This window comes from Oncorhynchus mykiss, chromosome 9 (genome assembly GCF_057628025.1).
Source record: "Oncorhynchus mykiss isolate SJ-2025 chromosome 9, ASM5762802v1, whole genome shotgun sequence".
In the NCBI taxonomy this organism is placed as follows: Eukaryota; Metazoa; Chordata; class Actinopteri; order Salmoniformes; family Salmonidae; genus Oncorhynchus; species Oncorhynchus mykiss.
Window position 1 is genome coordinate 4,879,911 of NC_143030.1, and position 22,662 is coordinate 4,902,572.

The 22,662-nt window shown below is 41.0% G+C and overlaps 2 protein-coding genes and 1 non-coding gene across 9 annotated transcripts; 1 reads left to right on the forward strand and 2 right to left on the reverse strand.

Annotated features, from left to right (window-relative positions):
• Positions 1–303: 303 nt before the first annotated feature.
• On the reverse strand, positions 304–12,121 carry LOC118948715 (uncharacterized). The gene is made up of 3 exons (XR_016483016.1): positions 11,472–12,121; positions 8,646–8,783; positions 304–508 (listed from the first exon to the last, which is right to left on the reverse strand). It is a non-coding gene; the product is annotated as an uncharacterized LOC118948715 (transcript).
• A 1-nt stretch (position 12,122) lies between these two features.
• On the forward strand, positions 12,123–20,562 carry LOC149980717 (uncharacterized). 7 transcript variants are annotated; one of them, XR_016483012.1, is made up of 5 exons: positions 12,126–12,629; positions 13,299–13,506; positions 16,131–16,290; positions 16,448–16,736; positions 17,799–20,562. XR_016483012.1 is itself a non-coding variant. In XM_090183317.1 (5 exons), exons 3-5 carry the CDS (start codon positions 13,409–13,411, stop codon positions 16,574–16,576), a joined length of 387 nt encoding a protein of 128 aa, XP_090039443.1. In that variant the 5' UTR covers positions 12,131–12,629; positions 12,768–12,818; positions 13,299–13,408; the 3' UTR covers positions 16,577–20,562. The 7 variants fall into 7 exon arrangements, 2 of the variants coding, with proteins under 2 accessions (XP_090039442.1, XP_090039443.1); XM_090183317.1 differs by adding an exon at positions 12,768–12,818 and having other exon boundaries at positions 12,131–12,629; positions 16,448–20,562; XR_016483011.1 differs by having other exon boundaries at positions 12,202–12,818.
• Positions 18,685–20,534, reverse strand: LOC118948716 (uncharacterized). The gene is made up of 3 exons (XM_090185659.1): positions 20,523–20,534; positions 19,976–20,046; positions 18,685–19,933 (listed from the first exon to the last, which is right to left on the reverse strand). Exons 1-3 carry the CDS (start codon positions 20,532–20,534, stop codon positions 18,721–18,723), a joined length of 1,296 nt encoding a protein of 431 aa, XP_090041785.1. The 3' UTR covers positions 18,685–18,720.
• Positions 20,563–22,662: the final 2,100 nt, after the last annotated feature.

Here is a 22,662-nt window from a genome sequence, read left to right on the forward strand (position 1 = left end):
CTCAGAACAACAGTCAGAGGAAGGTTCTCCTCAGAACAACACCCAGTCAGAGGAAGGTTCCCCTCAGAACAACAGTCAGAGGAAGGTTCTCCTCAGAACAACAGTCAGAGGAAGGTTCCCCTCAGAACAACAGTCAGAGGAAGGTTCCCCTCAGAACAACAGTCAGAGGAAGGTTCCCCTCAGAACAACAGTCAGAGGAAGGTTCCCCTCAGAACAACACACAGTCAGGGGAAGTGGTTTGATTTTAAGGAAAGACACTTTTGGTAACTCTTAGTTTTTTTTCCATTTTTTTAATAAAAATAATTTTGCACGATATGAAAAATATGACTCACATCTAAGACAAACTAACATGGTAACAAAGCATTCAGCATAGTGGAGTATACATGAGACAGGAAGAGCAGCTGGTCAGTAAAGACAGACTTCGTCACAGCAACGGGATGGAGACTCGTCCAGGGGCCTTGACTTTGTCTTGGGAATGTCCACGGGAATTCATAACTCCAGACTTTAGCTGTGGGGGAAACGAGGGATCGATTCGAGTTTCATTCATTGTCTTGTGAAATTATAATGGACAGAGGGCAGTTAAAATGACATCGTGTCGAATATTCATAAAAACACAAACGAACAAACAAACATCTTATTAGCCGGGACGACAAGTGAAATATTCAGAACGTAGACGCGGTCAACGTAATGACAAGACAGAGGACATCCTCAGAGAATATGAACGTAATCAGGTAAGGAGAGAGAGTCCCGGCAGAGATTGGGGTTCACACCGTACTGTAGGAGTTCAGTAGCCTCACGCCAGTTCGTGCAGCGGTTTGGTTTTGTGCCGTTAGTTTGATCATGATGTCCAACAAAGTGAAAGACCACAGTGGATACTATCCTCAGAAAGAATAGGCTCCACAGACCACATCACTTGGTCAGGAGTTAGAGTTACCTTAGTAGTTCAGCTGTTAGTTAGTGTCCTGAGTTACCTTAGTAGTTTAGCTGTTAGTTAGTGTTCTGAGTTACCTTAGTAGTTTAGCTGTTAGTTAGTGTCCTGAGTTACCTTAGTAGTTTAGCTGTTAGTGTCCTGAGTTACCTTAGTAGTTTAGCTGTTAGTGTCCTGAGTTACCTTAGTAGTTTAGCTGTTAGTTAGTGTCCTGAGTTACCTTAGTAGTTTAGCTGTTAGTTAGTGTCCTGAGTTACCTTAGTAGTTTAGCTGTTAGTGTCCTGAGTTACCTTAGTAGTTTAGCTGTTAGTTAGTGTCCTGAGTTACCTTAGTAGTTTAGCTGTTAGTTAGTGTTCTGAGTTACCTTAGTAGTTTAGCTGTTAGTTAGTGTCCTGAGTTACCTTAGTAGTTTAGATGTTAGTTAGTGTCCTGAGTTACCTTAGTAGTTTAGCTGTTAGTTAGTGTCCTGAGTTACCTTAGTAGTTTAGCTGTTAGTTAGTGTTCTGAGTTACCTTAGTAGTTTAGCTGTTAGTTAGTGTCCTGAGTTACCTTAGTAGTTTAGCTGTTAGTTAGTGTCCTGAGTTACCTTAGTAGTTTAGCTGTTAGTGTCCTGAGTTACCTTAGTAGTTTAGCTGTTAGTTAGTGTCCTGAGTTACCTTAGTAGTTTAGCTGTTAGTGTCCTGAGTTACCTTAGTAGTTTAGCTGTTAGTTAGTGTCCTGAGTTACCTTAGTAGTTTAGCTGTTAGTGTCCTGAGTTACCTTAGTAGTTTAGCTGTTAGTTAGTGTCCTGAGTTACCTTAGTAGTTTAGCTGTTAGTTAGTGTCCTGAGTTACCTTAGTAGTTCAGCTGTTAGTTAGTGTCCTGAGTTACCTTAGTAGTTTAGCTGTTAGTTAGTGTTCTGAGTTACCTTAGTAGTTTAGCTGTTAGTTAGTGTCCTGAGTTACCTTAGTAGTTTAGCTGTTAGTTAGTGTCCTGAGTTACCTTAGTAGTTTAGCTGTTAGTTAGTGTTCTGAGTTACCTTAGTAGTTTAGCTGTTAGTGTCCTGAGTTACCTTAGTAGTTTAGCTGTTAGTTAGTGTCCTGAGTTACCTTAGTAGTTTAGCTGTTAGTTAGTGTCCTGAGTTACCTTAGTAGTTTAGCTGTTAGTTAGTGTCCTGAGTTACCTTAGTAGTTTAGCTGTTAGTTAGTGTCCTGAGTTACCTTAGTAGTTTAGCTGTTAGTTAGTGTCCTGAGTTACCTTAGTAGTTTAGATGTTAGTTAGTGTCCTGAGTTACCTTAGTAGTTTAGCTGTTAGTTAGTGTCCTGAGTTACCTTAGTAGTTTAGCTGTTAGTTAGTGTCCTGAGTTACCTTAGTAGTTTAGCTGTTAGTGTCCTGAGTTACCTTAGTAGTTTAGCTGTCAGTGTCCTGAGTTACCTTAGTAGTTTAGCTGTTAGTTAGTGTCCTGAGTTACCTTAGTAGTTCAGCTGTTAGTGTCCTGAGTTACCTTAGTAGTTTAGCTGTTAGTTAGTGTCCTGAGTTACCTTAGTAGTTTAGCTGTTAGTTAGTGTCCTGAGTTACCTTAGTAGTTTAGCTGTTAGTTAGTGTCCTGAGTTACCTTAGTAGTTTAGCTGTTAGTTAGTGTCCTGAGTTACCTTAGTAGTTTAGCTGTTAGTGTCCTGAGTTACCTTAGTAGTTTAGCTGTTAGTGTCCTGAGTTACCTTAGTAGTTTAGCTGTTAGTGTCCTGAGTTACCTTAGTAGTTTAGCTGTTAGTTAGTGTTCTGAGTTACCTTAGTAGTTCAGCTGTTAGTGTCCTGAGTTACCTTAGTAGTTTAGCTGTTAGTTAGTGTCCTGAGTTACCTTAGTAGTTTAGCTGTTAGTTAGTGTTCTGAGTTACCTTAGTAGTTTAGCTGTTAGTTAGTGTCCTGAGTTACCTTAGTAGTTTAGCTGTCAGTGTCCTGAGTTACCTTAGTAGTTTAGCTGTTAGTTAGTGTCCTGAGTTACCTTAGTAGTTTAGCTGTTAGTTAGTGTCCTGAGTTACCTTAGTAGTTTAGCTGTTAGTTAGTGTCCTGAGTTACCTTAGTAGTTTAGCTGTTAGTTAGTGTCCTGAGTTACCTTAGTAGTTTAGCTGTTAGTGTCCTGAGTTACCTTAGTAGTTTAGCTGTTAGTTAGTGTCCTGAGTTACCTTAGTAGTTTAGCTGTTAGTTAGTGTCCTGAGTTACCTTAGTAGTTTAGCTGTTAGTGTCCTGAGTTACCTTAGTAGTTTAGCTGTTAGTGTCCTGAGTTACCTTAGTAGTTTAGATGTTAGTTAGTGTCCTGAGTTACCTTAGTAGTTTAGCTGTTAGTTAGTGTCCTGAGTTACCTTAGTAGTTTAGCTGTTAGTGTCCTGAGTTACCTTAGTAGTTTAGCTGTTAGTTAGTGTCCTGAGTTACCTTAGTAGTTTAGCTGTTAGTTAGTGTCCTGAGTTACCTTAGTAGTTTAGCTGTTAGTTAGTGTCCTGAGTTACCTTAGTAGTTTAGCTGTTAGTTAGTGTCCTGAGTTACCTTAGTAGTTTAGATGTTAGTTAGTGTCCTGAGTTACCTTAGTAGTTTAGCTGTTAGTTAGTGTCCTGAGTTACCTTAGTAGTTTAGCTGTTAGTTAGTGTCCTGAGTTACCTTAGTAGTTTAGCTGTTAGTTAGTGTCCTGAGTTACCTTAGTAGTTTAGCTGTTAGTTAGTGTCCTGAGTTACCTTAGTAGTTTAGCTGTTAGTTAGTGTCCTGAGTTACCTTAGTAGTTTAGCTGTTAGTTAGTGTCCTGAGTTACCTTAGTAGTTTAGCTGTTAGTTAGTGTCCTGAGTTACCTTAGTAGTTTAGCTGTTAGTTAGTGTCCTGAGTTACCTTAGTAGTTTAGCTGTTAGTTAGTGTTCTGAGTTACCTTAGTAGTTCAGCTGTTAGTGTCCTGAGTTACCTTAGTAGTTTAGCTGTTAGTTAGTGTCCTGAGTTACCTTAGTAGTTTAGCTGTTAGTTAGTGTTCTGAGTTACCTTAGTAGTTTAGCTGTTAGTTAGTGTCCTGAGTTACCTTAGTAGTTTAGCTGTCAGTGTCCTGAGTTACCTTAGTAGTTTAGCTGTTAGTTAGTGTCCTGAGTTACCTTAGTAGTTCAGCTGTTAGTGTCCTGAGTTACCTTAGTAGTTTAGCTGTTAGTTAGTGTCCTGAGTTACCTTAGTAGTTTAGCTGTTAGTTAGTGTCCTGAGTTACCTTAGTAGTTTAGCTGTTAGTTAGTGTCCTGAGTTACCTTAGTAGTTTAGCTGTTAGTTAGTGTCCTGAGTTACCTTAGTAGTTTAGCTGTTAGTTAGTGTCCTGAGTTACCTTAGTAGTTTAGCTGTTAGTGTCCTGAGTTACCTTAGTAGTTTAGCTGTTAGTGTCCTGAGTTACCTTAGTAGTTTAGCTGTTAGTGTCCTGAGTTACCTTAGTAGTTTAGCTGTTAGTTAGTGTTCTGAGTTACCTTACTGTTAGTAGTTTAGCTGTTAGTGTCCTGAGTTACCTTAGTAGTTTAGCTGTTAGTGTCCTGAGTTACCATAGTAGTTTAGCTGTTAGTTAGTGTCCTGAGTTACCTTAGTAGTTTAGCTGTTAGTTAGTGTTCTGAGTTACCTTAGTAGTTCAGCTGTTAGTGTCCTGAGTTACCTTAGTAGTTTAGCTGTTAGTTAGTGTCCTGAGTTACCTTAGTAGTTTAGCTGTTAGTTAGTGTCCTGAGTTACCTTAGTAGTTTAGCTGTTAGTTAGTGTCCTGAGTTACCTTAGTAGTTTAGCTGTTAGTTAGTGTCCTGAGTTACCTTAGTAGTTTAGCTGTTAGTTAGTGTCCTGAGTTACCTTAGTAGTTTAGCTGTTAGTTAGTGTCCTGAGTTACCTTAGTAGTTTAGCTGTTAGTGTCCTGAGTTACCTTAGTAGTTTAGCTGTTAGTGTCCTGAGTTACCTTAGTAGTTTAGATGTTAGTTAGTGTCCTGAGTTACCTTAGTAGTTTAGCTGTTAGTTAGTGTCCTGAGTTACCTTAGTAGTTTAGCTGTTAGTGTCCTGAGTTACCTTAGTAGTTTAGCTGTTAGTTAGTGTCCTGAGTTACCTTAGTAGTTTAGCTGTTAGTTAGTGTCCTGAGTTACCTTAGTAGTTTAGCTGTTAGTTAGTGTCCTGAGTTACCTTAGTAGTTTAGCTGTTAGTTAGTGTCCTGAGTTACCTTAGTAGTTTAGCTGTTAGTTAGTGTCCTGAGTTACCTTAGTAGTTTAGCTGTTAGTTAGTGTTCTGAGTTACCTTAGTAGTTTAGATGTTAGTTAGTGTTCTGAGTTACCTTAGTAGTTTAGCTGTTAGTTAGTGTCCTGAGTTACCTTAGTAGTTTAGCTGTTAGTGTCCTGAGTTACCATAGTAGTTTAGATGTTAGTTAGTGTCCTGAGTTACCTTAGTAGTTTAGCTGTTAGTTAGTGTTCTGAGTTACCTTAGTAGTTTAGCTGTTAGTGTCCTGAGTTACCATAGTAGTTTAGCTGTTAGTTAGTGTCCTGAGTTACCTTAGTAGTTTAGCTGTTAGTTAGTGTTCTGAGTTACCTTAGTAGTTTAGCTGTTAGTGTCCTGAGTTACCTTAGTAGTTTAGCTGTTAGTTAGTGTCCTGAGTTACCTTAGTAGTTTAGCTGTTAGTTAGTGTCCTGAGTTACCTTAGTAGTTTAGCTGTTAGTTAGTGTCCTGAGTTACCTTAGTAGTTTAGCTGTTAGTTAGTGTCCTGAGTTACCTTAGTAGTTTAGCTGTTAGTGTCCTGAGTTACCTTAGTAGTTTAGCTGTTAGTTAGTGTCCTGAGTTACCTTAGTAGTTTAGCTGTTAGTTAGTGTCCTGAGTTACCTTAGTAGTTTAGCTGTTAGTGTCCTGAGTTACCTTAGTAGTTTAGCTGTTAGTGTCCTGAGTTACCTTAGTAGTTTAGATGTTAGTTAGTGTCCTGAGTTACCTTAGTAGTTTAGCTGTTAGTTAGTGTCCTGAGTTACCTTAGTAGTTTAGCTGTTAGTGTCCTGAGTTACCTTAGTAGTTTAGCTGTTAGTTAGTGTCCTGAGTTACCTTAGTAGTTTAGCTGTTAGTTAGTGTCCTGAGTTACCTTAGTAGTTTAGCTGTTAGTTAGTGTCCTGAGTTACCTTAGTAGTTTAGCTGTTAGTTAGTGTCCTGAGTTACCTTAGTAGTTTAGATGTTAGTTAGTGTCCTGAGTTACCTTAGTAGTTTAGCTGTTAGTTAGTGTCCTGAGTTACCTTAGTAGTTTAGCTGTTAGTTAGTGTCCTGAGTTACCTTAGTAGTTTAGCTGTTAGTTAGTGTCCTGAGTTACCTTAGTAGTTTAGCTGTTAGTTAGTGTCCTGAGTTACCTTAGTAGTTTAGCTGTTAGTTAGTGTTCTGAGTTACCTTAGTAGTTTAGCTGTTAGTTAGTGTCCTGAGTTACCTTAGTAGTTTAGCTGTCAGTGTCCTGAGTTACCTTAGTAGTTTAGCTGTTAGTTAGTGTCCTGAGTTACCTTAGTAGTTCAGCTGTTAGTGTCCTGAGTTACCTTAGTAGTTTAGCTGTTAGTTAGTGTCCTGAGTTACCTTAGTAGTTTAGCTGTTAGTTAGTGTCCTGAGTTACCTTAGTAGTTTAGCTGTTAGTTAGTGTCCTGAGTTACCTTAGTAGTTTAGCTGTTAGTTAGTGTCCTGAGTTACCTTAGTAGTTTAGCTGTTAGTTAGTGTCCTGAGTTACCTTAGTAGTTTAGCTGTTAGTGTCCTGAGTTACCTTAGTAGTTTAGCTGTTAGTGTCCTGAGTTACCTTAGTAGTTTAGCTGTTAGTGTCCTGAGTTACCTTAGTAGTTTAGCTGTTAGTTAGTGTTCTGAGTTACCTTACTGTTAGTAGTTTAGCTGTTAGTGTCCTGAGTTACCTTAGTAGTTTAGCTGTTAGTGTCCTGAGTTACCATAGTAGTTTAGCTGTTAGTTAGTGTCCTGAGTTACCTTAGTAGTTTAGCTGTTAGTTAGTGTCCTGAGTTACCTTAGTAGTTTAGCTGTTAGTTAGTGTCCTGAGTTACCTTAGTAGTTTAGCTGTTAGTTAGTGTCCTGAGTTACCTTAGTAGTTTAGCTGTTAGTGTCCTGAGTTACCTTAGTAGTTTAGCTGTTAGTGTCCTGAGTTACCTTAGTAGTTTAGATGTTAGTTAGTGTCCTGAGTTACCTTAGTAGTTTAGCTGTTAGTTAGTGTCCTGAGTTACCTTAGTAGTTTAGCTGTTAGTGTCCTGAGTTACCTTAGTAGTTTAGCTGTTAGTTAGTGTCCTGAGTTACCTTAGTAGTTTAGCTGTTAGTTAGTGTCCTGAGTTACCTTAGTAGTTTAGCTGTTAGTTAGTGTCCTGAGTTACCTTAGTAGTTTAGCTGTTAGTTAGTGTCCTGAGTTACCTTAGTAGTTTAGCTGTTAGTTAGTGTCCTGAGTTACCTTAGTAGTTTAGCTGTTAGTTAGTGTTCTGAGTTACCTTAGTAGTTTAGATGTTAGTTAGTGTTCTGAGTTACCTTAGTAGTTTAGCTGTTAGTTAGTGTCCTGAGTTACCTTAGTAGTTTAGCTGTTAGTGTCCTGAGTTACCATAGTAGTTTAGATGTTAGTTAGTGTCCTGAGTTACCTTAGTAGTTTAGCTGTTAGTTAGTGTTCTGAGTTACCTTAGTAGTTTAGCTGTTAGTGTCCTGAGTTACCATAGTAGTTTAGCTGTTAGTTAGTGTCCTGAGTTACCTTAGTAGTTTAGCTGTTAGTTAGTGTTCTGAGTTACCTTAGTAGTTTAGCTGTTAGTGTCCTGAGTTACCTTAGTAGTTTAGCTGTTAGTTAGTGTTCTGAGTCTGGGTTAACTTACTGTATTGGAGTTGAGTTATTAGTGTTCTGAGTCTGGGTTAACTTACTGTTAGTAGTTTAGGTGTTAGTTAGTGTTCTGAGTCTGGGTTAACTTACTGTTAGTAGTTTAGGTGTTAGTTAGTGTTCTGAGTCTGGGTTAACTTACTGTATTGGAGTTGAGTTATTAGTGTTCTGAGTCTGGGTTAACTTACTGTATGGGAGTTGAGTTATTAGTGTTCTGAGTCGGGGTTAACTTACTGTATGGGAGTTGAGTTATTAGTGTTCTGAGTCTGGGTTAACTTACTGTATGGGAGTTGAGTTATTAGTGTTCTGAGTCTGGGTTAACTTACTGTATGGGAGTTGAGTTATTAGTGTTCTGAGTCTGGGTTAACTTACTGTATGGGAGTTGAGTTATTAGTGTTCTGAGTCTGGGTTAACTTACTGTATTGGAGTTGTTATTAGTGTTCTGAGTCGGAGTCTGGGTTAGCTTACTGTATGGGAGTTGAGTTATTAGTGTTCTGAGTCTGGGTTAACTTACTGTATTGGAGTTGAGTTATTAGTGTTCTGAGTCGGGGTTAACTTACTGTTAGTAGTTTAGGTGTTAGTTAGTGTTCTGAGTCTGGGTTAACTTACTGTTAGTAGTTTAGGTGTTAGTTAGTGTTCTGAGTCGGGGTTAACTTACTGTTAGTAGTTTAGGTGTTAGTTAGTGTTCTGAGTCGGGGTTAACTTACTGTATGGGAGTTGAGTTATTAGTGTTCTGAGTCGGGGTTAACTTACTGTATGGGAGTTGAGTTATTAGTGTTCTGAGTCGGGGTTAACTTACTGTATGGGAGTTGAGTTATTAGTGTTCTGAGTCTGGGTTAACTTACTGTATTGGAGTTGAGTTATTAGTGTTCTGAGTCGGAGTCTGGGTTAACTTACTGTATTGGAGTTGAGCTAGCCGTAGGTGCTTTAGTTGTGTAGTTTGATGTTGAGTCTCTTCTCCAACTGTCTCTGTGCTGCTATTCTACTCCCATAGATGACGTAGGTCCACGACAGTACCACCACGGCCAGGAGGAGCTGGAAACAAACAACACAACACTTATAGCAACTTACTAAGTATGTTTACAGCCTTACATAGGTTAAATAACAAAAAATACATACAATATTTACATGTACTCTCTCTTATGTTTACAGGGGTTAACTTCTAAATTGTTACAATGACATAGAATTTAGCTAGCTAACTATGGTACTGTGTGTGTGTGTGTGTGTGTGTGTGTGTGTGTGTGTGTGTGTGTGTGTGTGTGTGTGTGTGTGTGTGTGTGTGTGTGTGTGTGTGTGTGTGTGTGGCAGGGAGCTGGCCACTTAGGCCAGTGCTGAAACTGCCAGCTAGATAACGTTAGCTAGCTGGCAACCAGGCTAGTTAGCTAAACTCACAACGTTTTCAAACATATTAGGGATTACAAAAATCGGTAACTGTAATCCGTTACATTACTAAAATATTGTAATCAGATTACAGATACCCTTGAAAAACTAGATTATTACTTAGAGGATAACTTTTAAATTCAGAAAGGATGTTTGCGGAAAAAATAATCCTTAATGACATTGAAATCAGCATTGAAGAAAGGCACAAGTTTAAGTTTGTTCCACATGAGTTGTTTTTTCCCCAATGTTTGTAAACATTGTACATGTAAACAAAAAACTGTATAGCCTCATAACATGGTTATAACTATAATGTTGATATCATGGATGGTCAGTCCTGTATAGTCTCATAACATGGTTATAACTATAATGTTGATATCATGGATGGTCAGTCCTGTATAGCCTCATAACATGGTTATAACTATAATGTTGATATCATGGATGGTCAGTCCTGTATAGCCTCATAACATGGTTATAACTATAATGTTGATATCATGGATGGTCAGTCCTGTATAGCCTCATAACATGGTTATAACTATAATGTTGATATCATGGATGGTCAGTCCTGTATAGTCTCATAACATGGTTATAACTATAATGTTGATATCATGGATGGTCAGTCCTGTATAGCCTCATAACATGGTTATAACTATAATGTTGATATCATGGATGGTCAGTCCTGTATAGTCTCATAACATGGTTATAACTATAATGTTGATATCATGGATGGTCAGTCCTGTATAGTCTCATAACATGGTTATAACTATAATGTTGATATCATGGATGGTCAGTCCTGTATAGTCTCATAACATGGTTATAACTATAATGTTGATATCATGGATGGTCAGTCCTGTATAGCCTCATAACATGGTTATAACTATAATGTTGATATCATGGATGGTCAGTCCTGTATAGTCTCATAACATGGTTATAACTATAATGTTGATATCATGGATGGTCAGTCTTGTATAGTCTCATAACATGGTTATAACTATAATGTTGATATCATGGATGGTCAGTCCTGTATAGTCTCATAACATGGTTATAACTATAATGTTGATATCATGGATGGTCAGTCCTGTATAGCCTCATAACATGGTTATAACTATAATGTTGATATCATGGATGGTCAGTCCTGTATAGCCTCATAACATGGTTATAACTATAATGTTGATATCATGGATGGTCAGTCCTGTATAGTCTCATAACATGGTTATAACTATAGTGTTGATATCATGGATGGTCAGTCCTGTATAGCCTCATAACATGGTTATAACTATAATGTTGATATCATGGATGGTCAGTCCTGTATAGCCTCATAACATGGTTATAACTATAATGTTGATATCATGGATGGTCAGTCCTGTATAGCCTCATAACATGGTTATAACTATAATGTTGATATCATGGATGGTCAGTCCTGTATAGCCTCATAACATGGTTATAACTATAATGTTGATATCATGGATGGTCAGTCCTGTATAGCCTCATAACATGGTTATAACTATAATGTTGATATCATGGATGGTCGGTCCTGTATAGCCTCATAACATGGTTATAACTATCATGTTGATATCATGGATGGTCAGTCCTTGCATCCACAGCTCTGTCTATTCATCTGAGAGTGGTTACGTTTCTCCAGGACCATCCCTCAGCGTTTTACCAAAAAAGAGGCCGTTTTGTTATTGTTTCACCTGTGGATTTGCCCTTTAAAAACTAAAGTCTATCAGTCAGTATCACGACTGAAAAGGGCTATCTAGATGTGAAAAATTAATATGCTGCCATATGCTGCATTTGCTACAGGCCTCGTGTTTACCTTTTAGTTGGTGACACTTTGATATCTTGATAATATGCAGCTGTTTAATGTAAAGATATAATTGAATCATATTGTTATATGTAGTAGAAAGCGATGGGTTAGAAGAAGCCTACATAACCCATAAAGTAACATTTAACATCCATATGTCCAGCTATGTAAACTTGAACAATGATTTATCCTGCAATAGATGTCAACCAATTGGTAACACACATGCTTGTCTTCTTCTAACAGGAATATGATCAGATTACGTTACTGAGTTTGGGTAATCCAAAAGTTAAATGACTGATTATAATTTTGGACAGGTAACAGATTAGATTTAGAAAGTAACCTAGTCAAACCTGCATATTGGCCACATCTCGTCTGTCTGGATACGTTCAGTAGGGATTTATGTGATTAGCTATGTACTGTAGTATAGATAAATAGGGCTGCTCACACTTTGGAAGTGTTATCCCTAGCAGTTAGCTAGTAGCTAGTTAGCACAACCAGTTGGCTAAAACAACTAGCTACGGGGGAACATACAAACTACTCACAACAGAGTAGAGTCTATCCAATGCTCGGTTGCTGATGTTCATCATCTTCAATTTTGGTAGAAATGGACCACGTTTTGTTTAGCTGCGGTTAGCTGGTTAGTCAGCTGGTTAGCTGGCTGGTTAGCTGGCTGGTTAGCTAGCTGGCTGGCTGGTTGGTTAGCTGGCTGGTCAGCTGGCTGGCTGGTTAGCTGACTGGCTGGTTAGCTGGCTGGTTAGCTGTTTAGCTGGCTGGTCAGCTGGCTGGTTAGCTGGTTGGTTGGCTGGCTAGCTGGCTGGCTGGTTAGCTGGCTGGCTGGTTAGCTGGTTGGTTGGCTGGCTGGCTGGTTAGCTGTCTTCCATGTCTATGACAACGTGGATTGTAAACAACCGAGGAGTCGCACTTGTTGTCAGTCAATAGCTTCACGCTGGCGCCATCTGGCGGAATTACTGGCATTAAAAGACAATAACAATAGCTGCTAGCACGGGAAATGATTACATGACAATTGTCCCATTTATAGATGAGATGTGGATGTTTAATACTAATAAAACAAGATTAAATAGTTTATACCAACAACAACAACAACAACAACAAAAGTAGATGCAATTAAATCGACATTAACCCCTTATATGTGATCCTCCTTGGCAACCAGTGTTGCGGAAGTCCTCCAGTATCCCAGAATCCTCTCTGTTGCCAAAGTCTCTCTGATTCACAACAGTCCGCTACCTCGCCGATAAAATCCTACTATAACATTATATCTTTATAATTTATACTATTATTTAGGTTTGAATGATTCTTAGTGTTGTCAGATAGTTTAGTTGGTGAGACTAACGGATTCGGTGGTGTGATGTTTTGACTGTGAACCGGAGAACTCTGCAGAGATTCGAGTTGTCAGGAAGAGAGACGCTACTCGGTTAGCCTGTCAGCTGACGAGCTATCTAACGTTAACTACTATAAACCAACATCAAAGTTGTATTTAAAAATATATATTGTTAGTGCTAGCTAACTCGCTAGTGATGCAGCTAACCAGGGCATGGATGGTTAGCTATAGCGTTCAAATTCGGCTACTGGAGACGACGTGTGGACAGACACGGAAGCAGCACGTTACCCAGCTGTAAAGGGTATATGCTACATCTTGTGGATAAAGCCACACGTTTCACTCTACATATGAATCCTAACAGGTACATTTAACTTTAAAACGTAGGTAGCTAAACAGGGAAATATCTAGGCCGTAAAACAAGATCACTGGTAACATTGTTGTTGACCCAACATTCCAATAGTAGGTTAACAGATTAATCTCAGCCCTACCTACACTTTAGGCAGCTCCATTGTTCAAAGTGGGGAGTTGGATCAACTGACACTGTGTCCAGGTAAGTCATGTTATTGAACCGGTCTAGGCAGATGGGAGTCTTAGAGTCTGGGGACAAGACTGCAATAAAGTCTTAGAGGGCTCCTGTTCCTGACCCTCGAAAGCAGCACACTATCCTGCCCTACCAAGCAACAAGGCAGTAACTGCTCATAGCGTGGAACTGAGAAAAAGGTCCTTTTATTTATTCATTTTTTTACCTTGGTGTCACTGTAAATTTATGCAGTTACTGCTAACATGACCCCCATTTTCTCCAAAACACAATACGAGAGGCAGGATACTTGTCCACATGATTAAGCATGTATTTAATGTAGCAAAACATGACAACTCATTTTTGACCAAATTAGCATTTACTGCCGTTTTGCTTGGTAGGGCAGTATAGGGTGTCAACTAAGGTGTTCAGGAAATGCATCCTACCAGCTCTAGGCTCTAGAATGAATAACGTTTTCCTTCTCTGATCTTTTATCTTAATCTTGGTCTCTAGGTGTCCGCTGTGTAAGCAGCCGTTCTCCTCCAGCCTTACTCTCAAACCTCCTGTACCCGGAGAAAACAGGACCGCAGCTGCCATGGTGACCACCAGAGCAGGTGGTAACCATGGAGAGTGAAAGAGGAGGAGAGGACGAAGGTGGAAAGGGTGGGAACTCCTCTTCTACCCCGGCCAGAGGATGGAGGGATCGATGGACAGATGAGAGGTAACTTTTTGTTGTTGTATTGTTCAAGTTAGCAACTGTTTCTACACTCTGATAGCTACAATAGTGATGTTATGATTGATTAATACTGTTTCTACACTCTGATAGCTACAGTAGTGCTGTTTTGATTGATTAATACTGTTTCTACACTCTGATAGCTACAATAGTGCTGTTATGATTGATTAATACCATTCCTACACTCTGATAGCTACAATAGTGCTGTTATGATTGATTAATACTGTTTCTACACTCTGATAGCTACAGTAGTGCTGTTTTGATTGATTAATACTGTTTCTACACTCTGATAGCTACAGTAGCGCTGTTATGATTGATTAATACTGTTTCTACACTCTGATAGCTACAGTAGCGCTGTTATGATTGATTAATACTGTTTCTACTCTGATTCTGATAGCTACAATAGTGCTGTTATGATTGATAGCTACAGTAGTGCTGTTATGATTGATAGCTACAGTAGCGCTGTTATGATTGATTAATACTGTTTCTACACTCTGATAGCTACAGTAGTGCTGTTATGATTGATAGCTACAATAGTGCTGTTATGATTGATTAATACTGTTTCTACACTCTGATAGCTACAGTAGTGCTGTTATGATTGATAGCTACAGTAGTGCTGTTATGATTGATAGCTACAGTAGTGCTGTTATGATTGATAGCTACAGTAGTGCTGTTATGATTGATTAATACTGTTTCTACACTCTGATAGCTACAGTAGCGCTGTTATGATTGATTAATACTGTTTCTACACTGATTCTGCTAGCTACAGTAGTGCTGTTATGATTGATAGCTACAGTAGCGCTGTTATGATTGATAGCTACAGTAGTGCTGTTATGATTGATAGCTACAGTAGTGCTGTTATGATTGATAGCTACAGTAGCGCTGTTTTGATTGATTAATACTGTTTCTACACTCTGATAGCTACAGTAGCGCTGTTATGATTGATTAATACTGTTTCTACACTGATTCTGCTAGCTACAGTAGTGCTGTTATGATTGATAGCTACAGTAGCGCTGTTATGATTGATTAATACTGTTTCTACACTCTGATAGCTACAGTAGCGCTGTTATGATTGATTAATACTGTTTCTACTCTGATTCTGATAGCTACAATAGCGCTGTTATGATTGATAGCTACAGTAGTGCTGTTATGATTGATTAATACTGTTTCTACACTCTGATAGCTACAGTAGCGCTGTTATGATTGATTAATACTGTTTCTACACTCTGATAGCTACAGTAGCGCTGTTATGATTGATTAATACTGTTTCTACACTCTGATAGCTACAGTAGCGCTGTTATGATTGATTAATACTGTTTCTACTCTGATTCTGATAGCTACAATAGCGCTGTTATGATTGATAGCTACAGTAGTGCTGTTATGATTGATTAATACTGTTTCTACACTCTGATAGCTACAGTAGCGCTGTTATGATTGATTAATACTGTTTCTACTCTGATTCTGATAGCTACAATAGCGCTGTTATGATTGATAGCTACAGTAGCGCTGTTATGATTGATTAATACTGTTTCTACTCTGATTCTGATAGCTACAATAGTGCTGTTATGATTGATAGCTACAGTAGCGCTGTTATGATTGATTAATACTGTTTCTACTCTGATTCTGATAGCTACAGTAGTGCTGTTATGATTGATAGCTACAATAGTGCTGTTATGATTGATAGCTACAGTAGTGCTGTTATGATTGATAGCTACAGTAGTGCTGTTATGATTGATTAATACTGTTTCTACTCTGATAGCTACAGTAGTGCTGTTATGATTGATAGCTACAATAGTGCTGTTATGATTGATTAATACTGTTTCTACACTCTGATAGCTACAGTAGTGCTGTTATGATTGATAGCTACAGTAGTGCTGTTATGATTGATAGCTACAGTAGTGCTGTTATGATTGATAGCTACAGTAGTGCTGTTATGATTGATAGCTACAGTAGTGCTGTTATGATTGATTAATACTGTTTCTCCACTCTGCTAGCTACAGTAGTGCTGTTATGATTGATAGCTACAGTAGTGCTGTTATGATTGATAGCTACAGTAGTGCTGTTATGATTGATTAATACTGTTTCTACACTCTGATAGCTACAGTAGCGCTGTTATGATTGATAGCTACAATAGTGATGTTATGATTGATTAATACTGTTTCTACACTCTGCTAGCTACAGTAGTGCTGTTATGATTGATTAATACTGTTTCTCCACTCTGCTAGCTACAGTAGTGCTGTTATGATTGATAGCTACAGTAGTGCTGTTATGATTGATTAATACTGTTTCTACACTCTGATAGCTACAGTAGTGCTGGCCTGTCAATAATAACTTGTGTTCAGAAAATGACGTGGTGTCGCCGGCTGTGTTTAGATTTGGACGGTGTAGCTCACGTCCACTTTCTTTCTATGTTTAATTCGGGAGAGGTGGATTACCCATAATGCTCATTGACTGAACATTCCAATTTACCCATGGCAATTATGCACCACAATAATAATAATATTTCTATGGTGAAGGACAGACCAGTAAGCCAGTCTTTCAGTGTCGAGTCTTTCGGGTTAAAAGGTTTGCAGTAATGTTGGACGATCAAATCCTCTGAACCTTGGTTACAGTGGGAGCTGGCAGTGTTCCACGGCTCATTGGTCAACATCGTCCAACGTTTCATCACCTCGCCAATCGCACGCCGTGATAGGGAGGGGGGGGGCGGGGTCATCCAGGATGAACTCCACCCCTTTCCAGCTGGCACGGATGGACCACTTCTTCCACGAGCTGGTGAGCACACATACACCTGCACACGCAGACATTTAAATACTTAATTTGACTCCACGTTAGTCTAGGCTGCCGATGAGAGCACACACATCCTCTCCCTAACCCTCCTGTGTGTGTGTCTCTCCCTCATATCAGTTCAACCCGTTCTCCTCTCTCCAAGGAAGCCTTTGACCAGCTGGCCATCTACGACCCTCCGGCGCTGACCTACGAGGACAGTATGACATCATCAACCAGTGACACTGGCCTCTCTGTCACCTGCACCTACGACCCTCCGGCGCCGACCTACTAGGACGGTATGACATCATCAACCAGTGACACTGGCCTCTCTGTCACCTCCATCTACGACCCTCCGGCGCTGACCTACGAGGACAGTATGACATCATCAACCAGTGACACTGGCCTCTCTGTCACCTCCATCTACGACCCTCCGGCGCCGACCTACTAGGACGGTATGACATCATCAACCAGTGACACTGGCCTCTCTGTCACCTCCATCTACGACCCTCCGGCGCCGACCTACGAGGACGGTATGACATCATCAACCAGTGACACTGACCTCTCTGTCACCTCCATCTCAGAGGAAGAGATATTGTTTTGTTACTACTTTTGGGATGAGCTTCCAGTTGGCTCATCTATCCCCCCTCCTCCTCTCCCCTGGAACTATTCCCCAGGTCGTTGAGGTCGTTGGGGTAAATGAGCATCCAGTTGGCTCATCTATCCCCCCTCCTCTCCCCTGGAACTAGTCCCCAGGTCGTTGAGGTAAAAGAGAATGTGTTCTCAGTCATCTGACCTGGTCAAATAAATCAATAAAATAATATATTTTTATACTGTGTCCTATATGGCAGCCTGTTCCCTATTAAGTGCTCTACTGCCTGTGTAGTCCACTGTGTAGTCCACTGTGTAGTCCACTGTGTGGTCCACTGTGTAGTCCACTGTGTAGTCCACTGTGTGGTCCACTGTGTAGTCCACTGTGTAGTCCACTGTGTAGTCCACTGTGTAGTCTACTGTGTGGTCCACTGTGTGGTCCACTGTGTGGTCCACTGTGTAGTCCACTGTGTAGTCCACTGTGTAGTCCGCTGTGTAGTCCACTGTGTGGTCCACTGTGTAGTCCACTGTGTGGTCCACTGTGTAGTCCACTGTGTGGTCCACTGTGTAGTCCACTGTGTAGTCCACTGTGTAGTCCACTGTGTTGTCCACTGTGTAGTCCGCTGTGTAGTCCACTGTGTAGTCCACTGTGTAGTCCACTCTGTGGTCCACTGTGTAGTCCACTGTGTAATTCACTGTGTAGTCTGCTGTGTAATCCACTGTGTAGTCTGCTGTGTAATCCACTGTGTAGTCTGCTGTGTAGTCCACTGTGTAGTCCACTGTAGGGAATAGGCTGCCATTTGGGACTATGCCTTATAGTTGCTGCACTGTTTGAGAGGAGAGCTGGTGAGGAAGTGTTACATTATACTGTGTACACTATGCTGTTCTGTTCATATCACCACCTATCTCTATCTATATCTATCTAGGAAGAGGAGGATGGGTCGGAGGGATGGAAAGAGAGAGACTGCAGCAGGAAGTAGCGCATTGTCGGTAACAGGAAGTAGGAGTGGAAGAGAGGAGTCGGGAGGGGAGGAAGAGGGGAGGAAGAGAGGAGTGAGGGAGGACATGGCTAAGACCATAGTACTCCACATACACTGGGGGTAGAGGATAATCAATAGTGTTGCTGTGGACACTGGGTAATCTGACTAACACACCTGTTTGACCTGGCTGTGGACACTGGGTCATCTGACGAACACACCTGTTTGACCTGGCTGTGGACACTGGGTAATCTGACTAACACACCTGTTTGACCTGGCTGTGGACACTGGGTAATCTGACTAACACACCTGTTTGACCTGGCTGTGATACTGGTAATCTGACTAACACACCTGTTTGACCTGGCTGTGATACTGGTAATCTGACTAACACACCTGTTTGACCTGGCTGTGATACTGGTAGTCTGACGAACACACCTGTTTGACCTGGCTGTGATACTGGTAATCTGACTAACACACCTGTTTGACCTGGCTGTGATACTGGTAATCTGACTAACACACCTGTTTGACCTGGCTGTGATACTGGTAATCTGACGAACACACCTGTTTGACCTGGCTGTGATACTGGTAATCTGACGAACACACCTGGCTGTGATACTGGTAATCTGACTAACACACCTGTTTGACCTGGCTGTGATACTGGTAGTCTGACTAACACACCTGTTTGACCTGGCTGTGATACTGGTAGTCTGACGAACACACCTGGCTGTGATACTGGTAATCTGACTAACACACCTGTTTGACCTGGCTGTGATACTGGTAGTCTGATGAACACACCTGTTTGACCTGGCTGTGATACTGGTAATCTGACGAACACACCTGTTTGACCTGGCTGTGGACACTGGTAATCTGACTAACACACCTGTTTGACCTGGCTGTGGACACTGGGTAATCTGACTAACACACCTGTTTGACCTGGCTGTGATACTGGTAATCTGACTAACACACCTGTTTGACCTGGCTGTGGACACTGGGTAATCTGACTAACACACCTGTTTGACCTGGCTGTGATACTGGTAATCTGACTAACACACCTGTTTGACCTGGCTGTGATACTGGTAATCTGACTAACACACCTGTTTGACCTGGCTGTGATACTGGTAATCTGACGAACACACCTGTTTGACCTGGCTGTGATACTGGTAGTCTGACGAACACACCTGTTTGACCTGGCTGTGATACTGGTAGTCTGACGAACACACCTGTTTGACCTGGCTGTGATACTGGTAGTCTGACGAACACACCTGTTTGACCTGGCTGTGATACTGGTAGTCTGACGAACACACCTGGCTGTGATACTGGTAATCTGACGAACACACCTGTTTGACCTGGCTGTGATACTGGTAGTCTGACTAACACACCTGTTTGACCTGGCTGTGATACTGGTAATCTGACGAACACACCTGTTTGACCTGGCTGTGATACTGGTAATCTGACGAACACACCTGTTTGACCTGGCTGTGATACTGGTAATCTGACTAACACACCTGTTTGACCTGGCTGTGATACTGGTAATCTGACGAACACACCTGTTTGACCTGGCTGTGATACTGGTAGTCTGACGAACACACCTGTTTGACCTGGCTGTGATACTGGTAGTCTGACGAACACACCTGGCTGTGATACTGGTAATCTGACGAACACACCTGTTTGACCTGGCTGTGATACTGGTAGTCTGACTAACACACCTGTTTGACCTGGCTGTGATACTGGTAGTCTGACGAACACACCTGTTTGACCTGGCTGTGATACTGGTAATCTGACTAACACACCTGTTTGACCTGGCTGTGATACTGGTAATCTGACTAACACACCTGTTTGACCTGGCTGTGATACTGGTAATCTGACGAACACACCTGTTTGACCTGGCTGTGATACTGGTAATCTGACGAACACACCTGTTTGACCTGGCTGTGATACTGGTAGTCTGACTAACACACCTGTTTGACCTGGCTGTGATACTGGTAATCTGACTAACACACCTGTTTGACCTGGCTGTGATACTGGTAATCTGACTAACACACCTGTTTGACCTGGCTGTGATACTGGTAGTCTGACGAACACACCTGTTTGACCTGGCTGTGATACTGGTAATCTGAAGAACACACCTGTTTGACCTGGCTGTGATACTGGTAGTCTGACGAACACACCTGTTTGACCTGGCTGTGATACTGGTAATCTGACGAACACACCTGTTTGACCTGGCTGTGATACTGGTAATCTGACGAACACACCTGTTTGACCTGGCTGTGATACTGGTAATCTGACGAACACACCTGTTTGACCTGGCTGTGATACTGGTAATCTGACGAACACACCTGTTTGACCTGGCTGTGATACTGGTAATCTGACTAACACACCTGTTTGACCTGGCTGTGATACTGGTAATCTGACGAACACACCTGTTTGACCTGGCTGTGATACTGGTAATCTGACTAACACACCTGTTTGACCTGGCTGTGATACTGGTAATCTGACTAACACACCTGTTTGACCTGGCTGTGATACTGGTAATCTGACTAACACACCTGTTTGACCTGGCTGTGATACTGGTAATCTGACTAACACACCTGTTTGACCTGGCTGTGATACTGTAGGACTACTCATTCACTGAGTCAATTCAGGAAGCATTCGATGTCCTGTATTTGTGTTAACCATGGCAACCATCGGTGTCAATAAAGAGATGATCTTCCTGCACGTGTGTCTGTGGATCCTTTCCCCTTAATGTATTGTTGTTGTCAGCCACGCCCATTATTTCAGGCTCTAATTGGGCGAAGAGGCTACTTGTATAGTTTCCACTTGTTGTTACCTGGTAAATAAGCAGCAACCGTCGTTAACCTCAATGAGAATAAGGTGAGGAAACGGTCCACTTCAGGCAGGACCAGCTTTAAAAAAACAATTTAAACACTGTTTATTTAAATCTTTAGTTGAGTAAAATAAGTAGAGCTGTTCTGGTCAAGATAAGACAGAATACTATACTGTACACTCAGACAGAATACTATACTGTACACTCAGACAGAAGACTGCAGTAAACAGCGATACTGTACACTCAGACAGTAAACAGGGATACTGTACACTCAGACAGTAAACAGGGATACTGTACACTCAGACAGTAAACAGGGATACTGTACACTCAGGCAGAAAACTGCAGTAAACAGGGATACTGTACACTCAGGCAGAAAACTGCATGTTCAATTCTCAGCCGTCTTTCAAAGTAAAACACAATTTAATCACATCTCTTTTTGAGCAAAATACGTAGTTTTGTTGTGATCGCAATAAAAAATTCCTAATGATTGTAGTTAAGAGCCCCACAGTCAGGCAGACACCTGAATGTTCCATCATATAGTGAAAACATTTAGTTTCCCTGATATGGCTTCTACGCGGACCTTCCACGTTCCGTGGTCTGTTTTTGTCAACGAGCTCAACGCGTTCCAAACACTGGTGGGTCACCAGATGATGCTAATAGTTTAGGTAGTAAACGACATACCTCCTCCTGTATGTTCTATTGAGAACCGTCTGGGACTCGTCGTTCTTTCCCTGTTTACAACTCAAAAGATATTTTACTGATTTAAGTCGATTACTAAATTATTTGCAATACACTAGTCTCAAATATATGTCACCTCCCTCCCCCCACATTCGGAAATACAGTGCCTTGCGAAAGTATTCGGCCCCCTTGAACTTTGCGACCTTTTGCCACATTTCAGGCTTCAAACATAAAGATATAAAACTGTATTTTTCTTGTGAAGAATCAACAACAAGTGGGACACAATCATGAAGTGGAACGACATTTATTGGATATTTCAAACTTTTTTAACAAATCAAAAACTGAAAAATTGGGCGTGCAAAATTATTCAGCCCCTTTACTTTCAGTGCAGCAAACTCTCTCCAGAAGTTCAGTGAGGATCTCTGAATGATCCAATGTTGACCTAAATGACTAATGATGATAAATACAATCCACCTGTGTGTAATCAAGTCTCCGTATAAATGCACCTGCACTGTGATAGTCTCAGAGGTCCGTTAAAAGCGCAGAGAGCATCATGAAGAACAAGGAACACACCAGGCAGGTCCGAGATACTGTTGTGAAGAAGTTTAAAGCCGGATTTGGATACAAAAAGATTTCCCAAGCTTTAAATATCCCAAGGAGCACTGTGCAAGCGATAATATTGAAATGGAAGGAGTATCAGACCACTGCAAATCTACCAAGACCTGGCCTCCCCTCTAAACTTTCAGCTCATACAAGGAGAAGACTGATCAGAGATGCAGCCAAGAGGCCCATGATCACTCTGGATGAACTGCAGAGATCTACAGCTGAGGTGGGAGACTCTGTCCATAGGACAACAATCAGTCGTATATTGCACAAATCTGGCCTTTATGGAAGAGTGGCAAGAAGAAAGCCATTTCTTAAAGATATCCATAAAAAGTGTTGTTTACAGTTTGCCACAAGCCACCTGGGAGACACACCAAACATGTGGAAGAAGGTGCTCTGGTCAGATGAAACCAAAATGTAACTTTTTTGGCAACAATGCAAAACGTTATGTTTGGCGTAAAAGCAACACAGCTCATCACCCTGAACACACCATCCCCACTGTCAAACATGGTGTTGGCAGCATCATGGTTTGGGCCTGCTTTTCTTCAGCAGGGACAGGGAAGATGGTTAAAATTGATGGAAAGATGGATGGAGCCAAATACAGGACCATTCTGGAAGAAAACCTGATGGAGTCTGCAAAAGACCTGAGACTGGGACGGAGATTTGTCTTCCAACAAGACAATGATCCAAAACATAAAGCAAAATCTA

Coding starts and splice junctions, on each gene's coding strand:
- LOC118948716 (XM_090185659.1), bottom strand. Junction 19,934..19,975: donor ATCACAGCCAGGTCAAACAG/GTGTGTTCTTCA, acceptor CAGGTCAAACAG/GTGTGTTCGTCAGACTACCA.
- LOC149980717 (XM_090183316.1), top strand. CDS start 13,409: ATGGAGAGTGAAAGAGGAGGAGAGGACGAAGGTGGAAAGGGTGGGAAC. Junction 13,507..16,130: donor GATCGATGGACAGATGAGAG/GTAACTTTTTGT, acceptor CCTTGGTTACAG/TGGGAGCTGGCAGTGTTCCA. Junction 16,291..16,447: donor ACCACTTCTTCCACGAGCTG/GTGAGCACACAT, acceptor CCTCTCTCCAAG/GAAGCCTTTGACCAGCTGGC.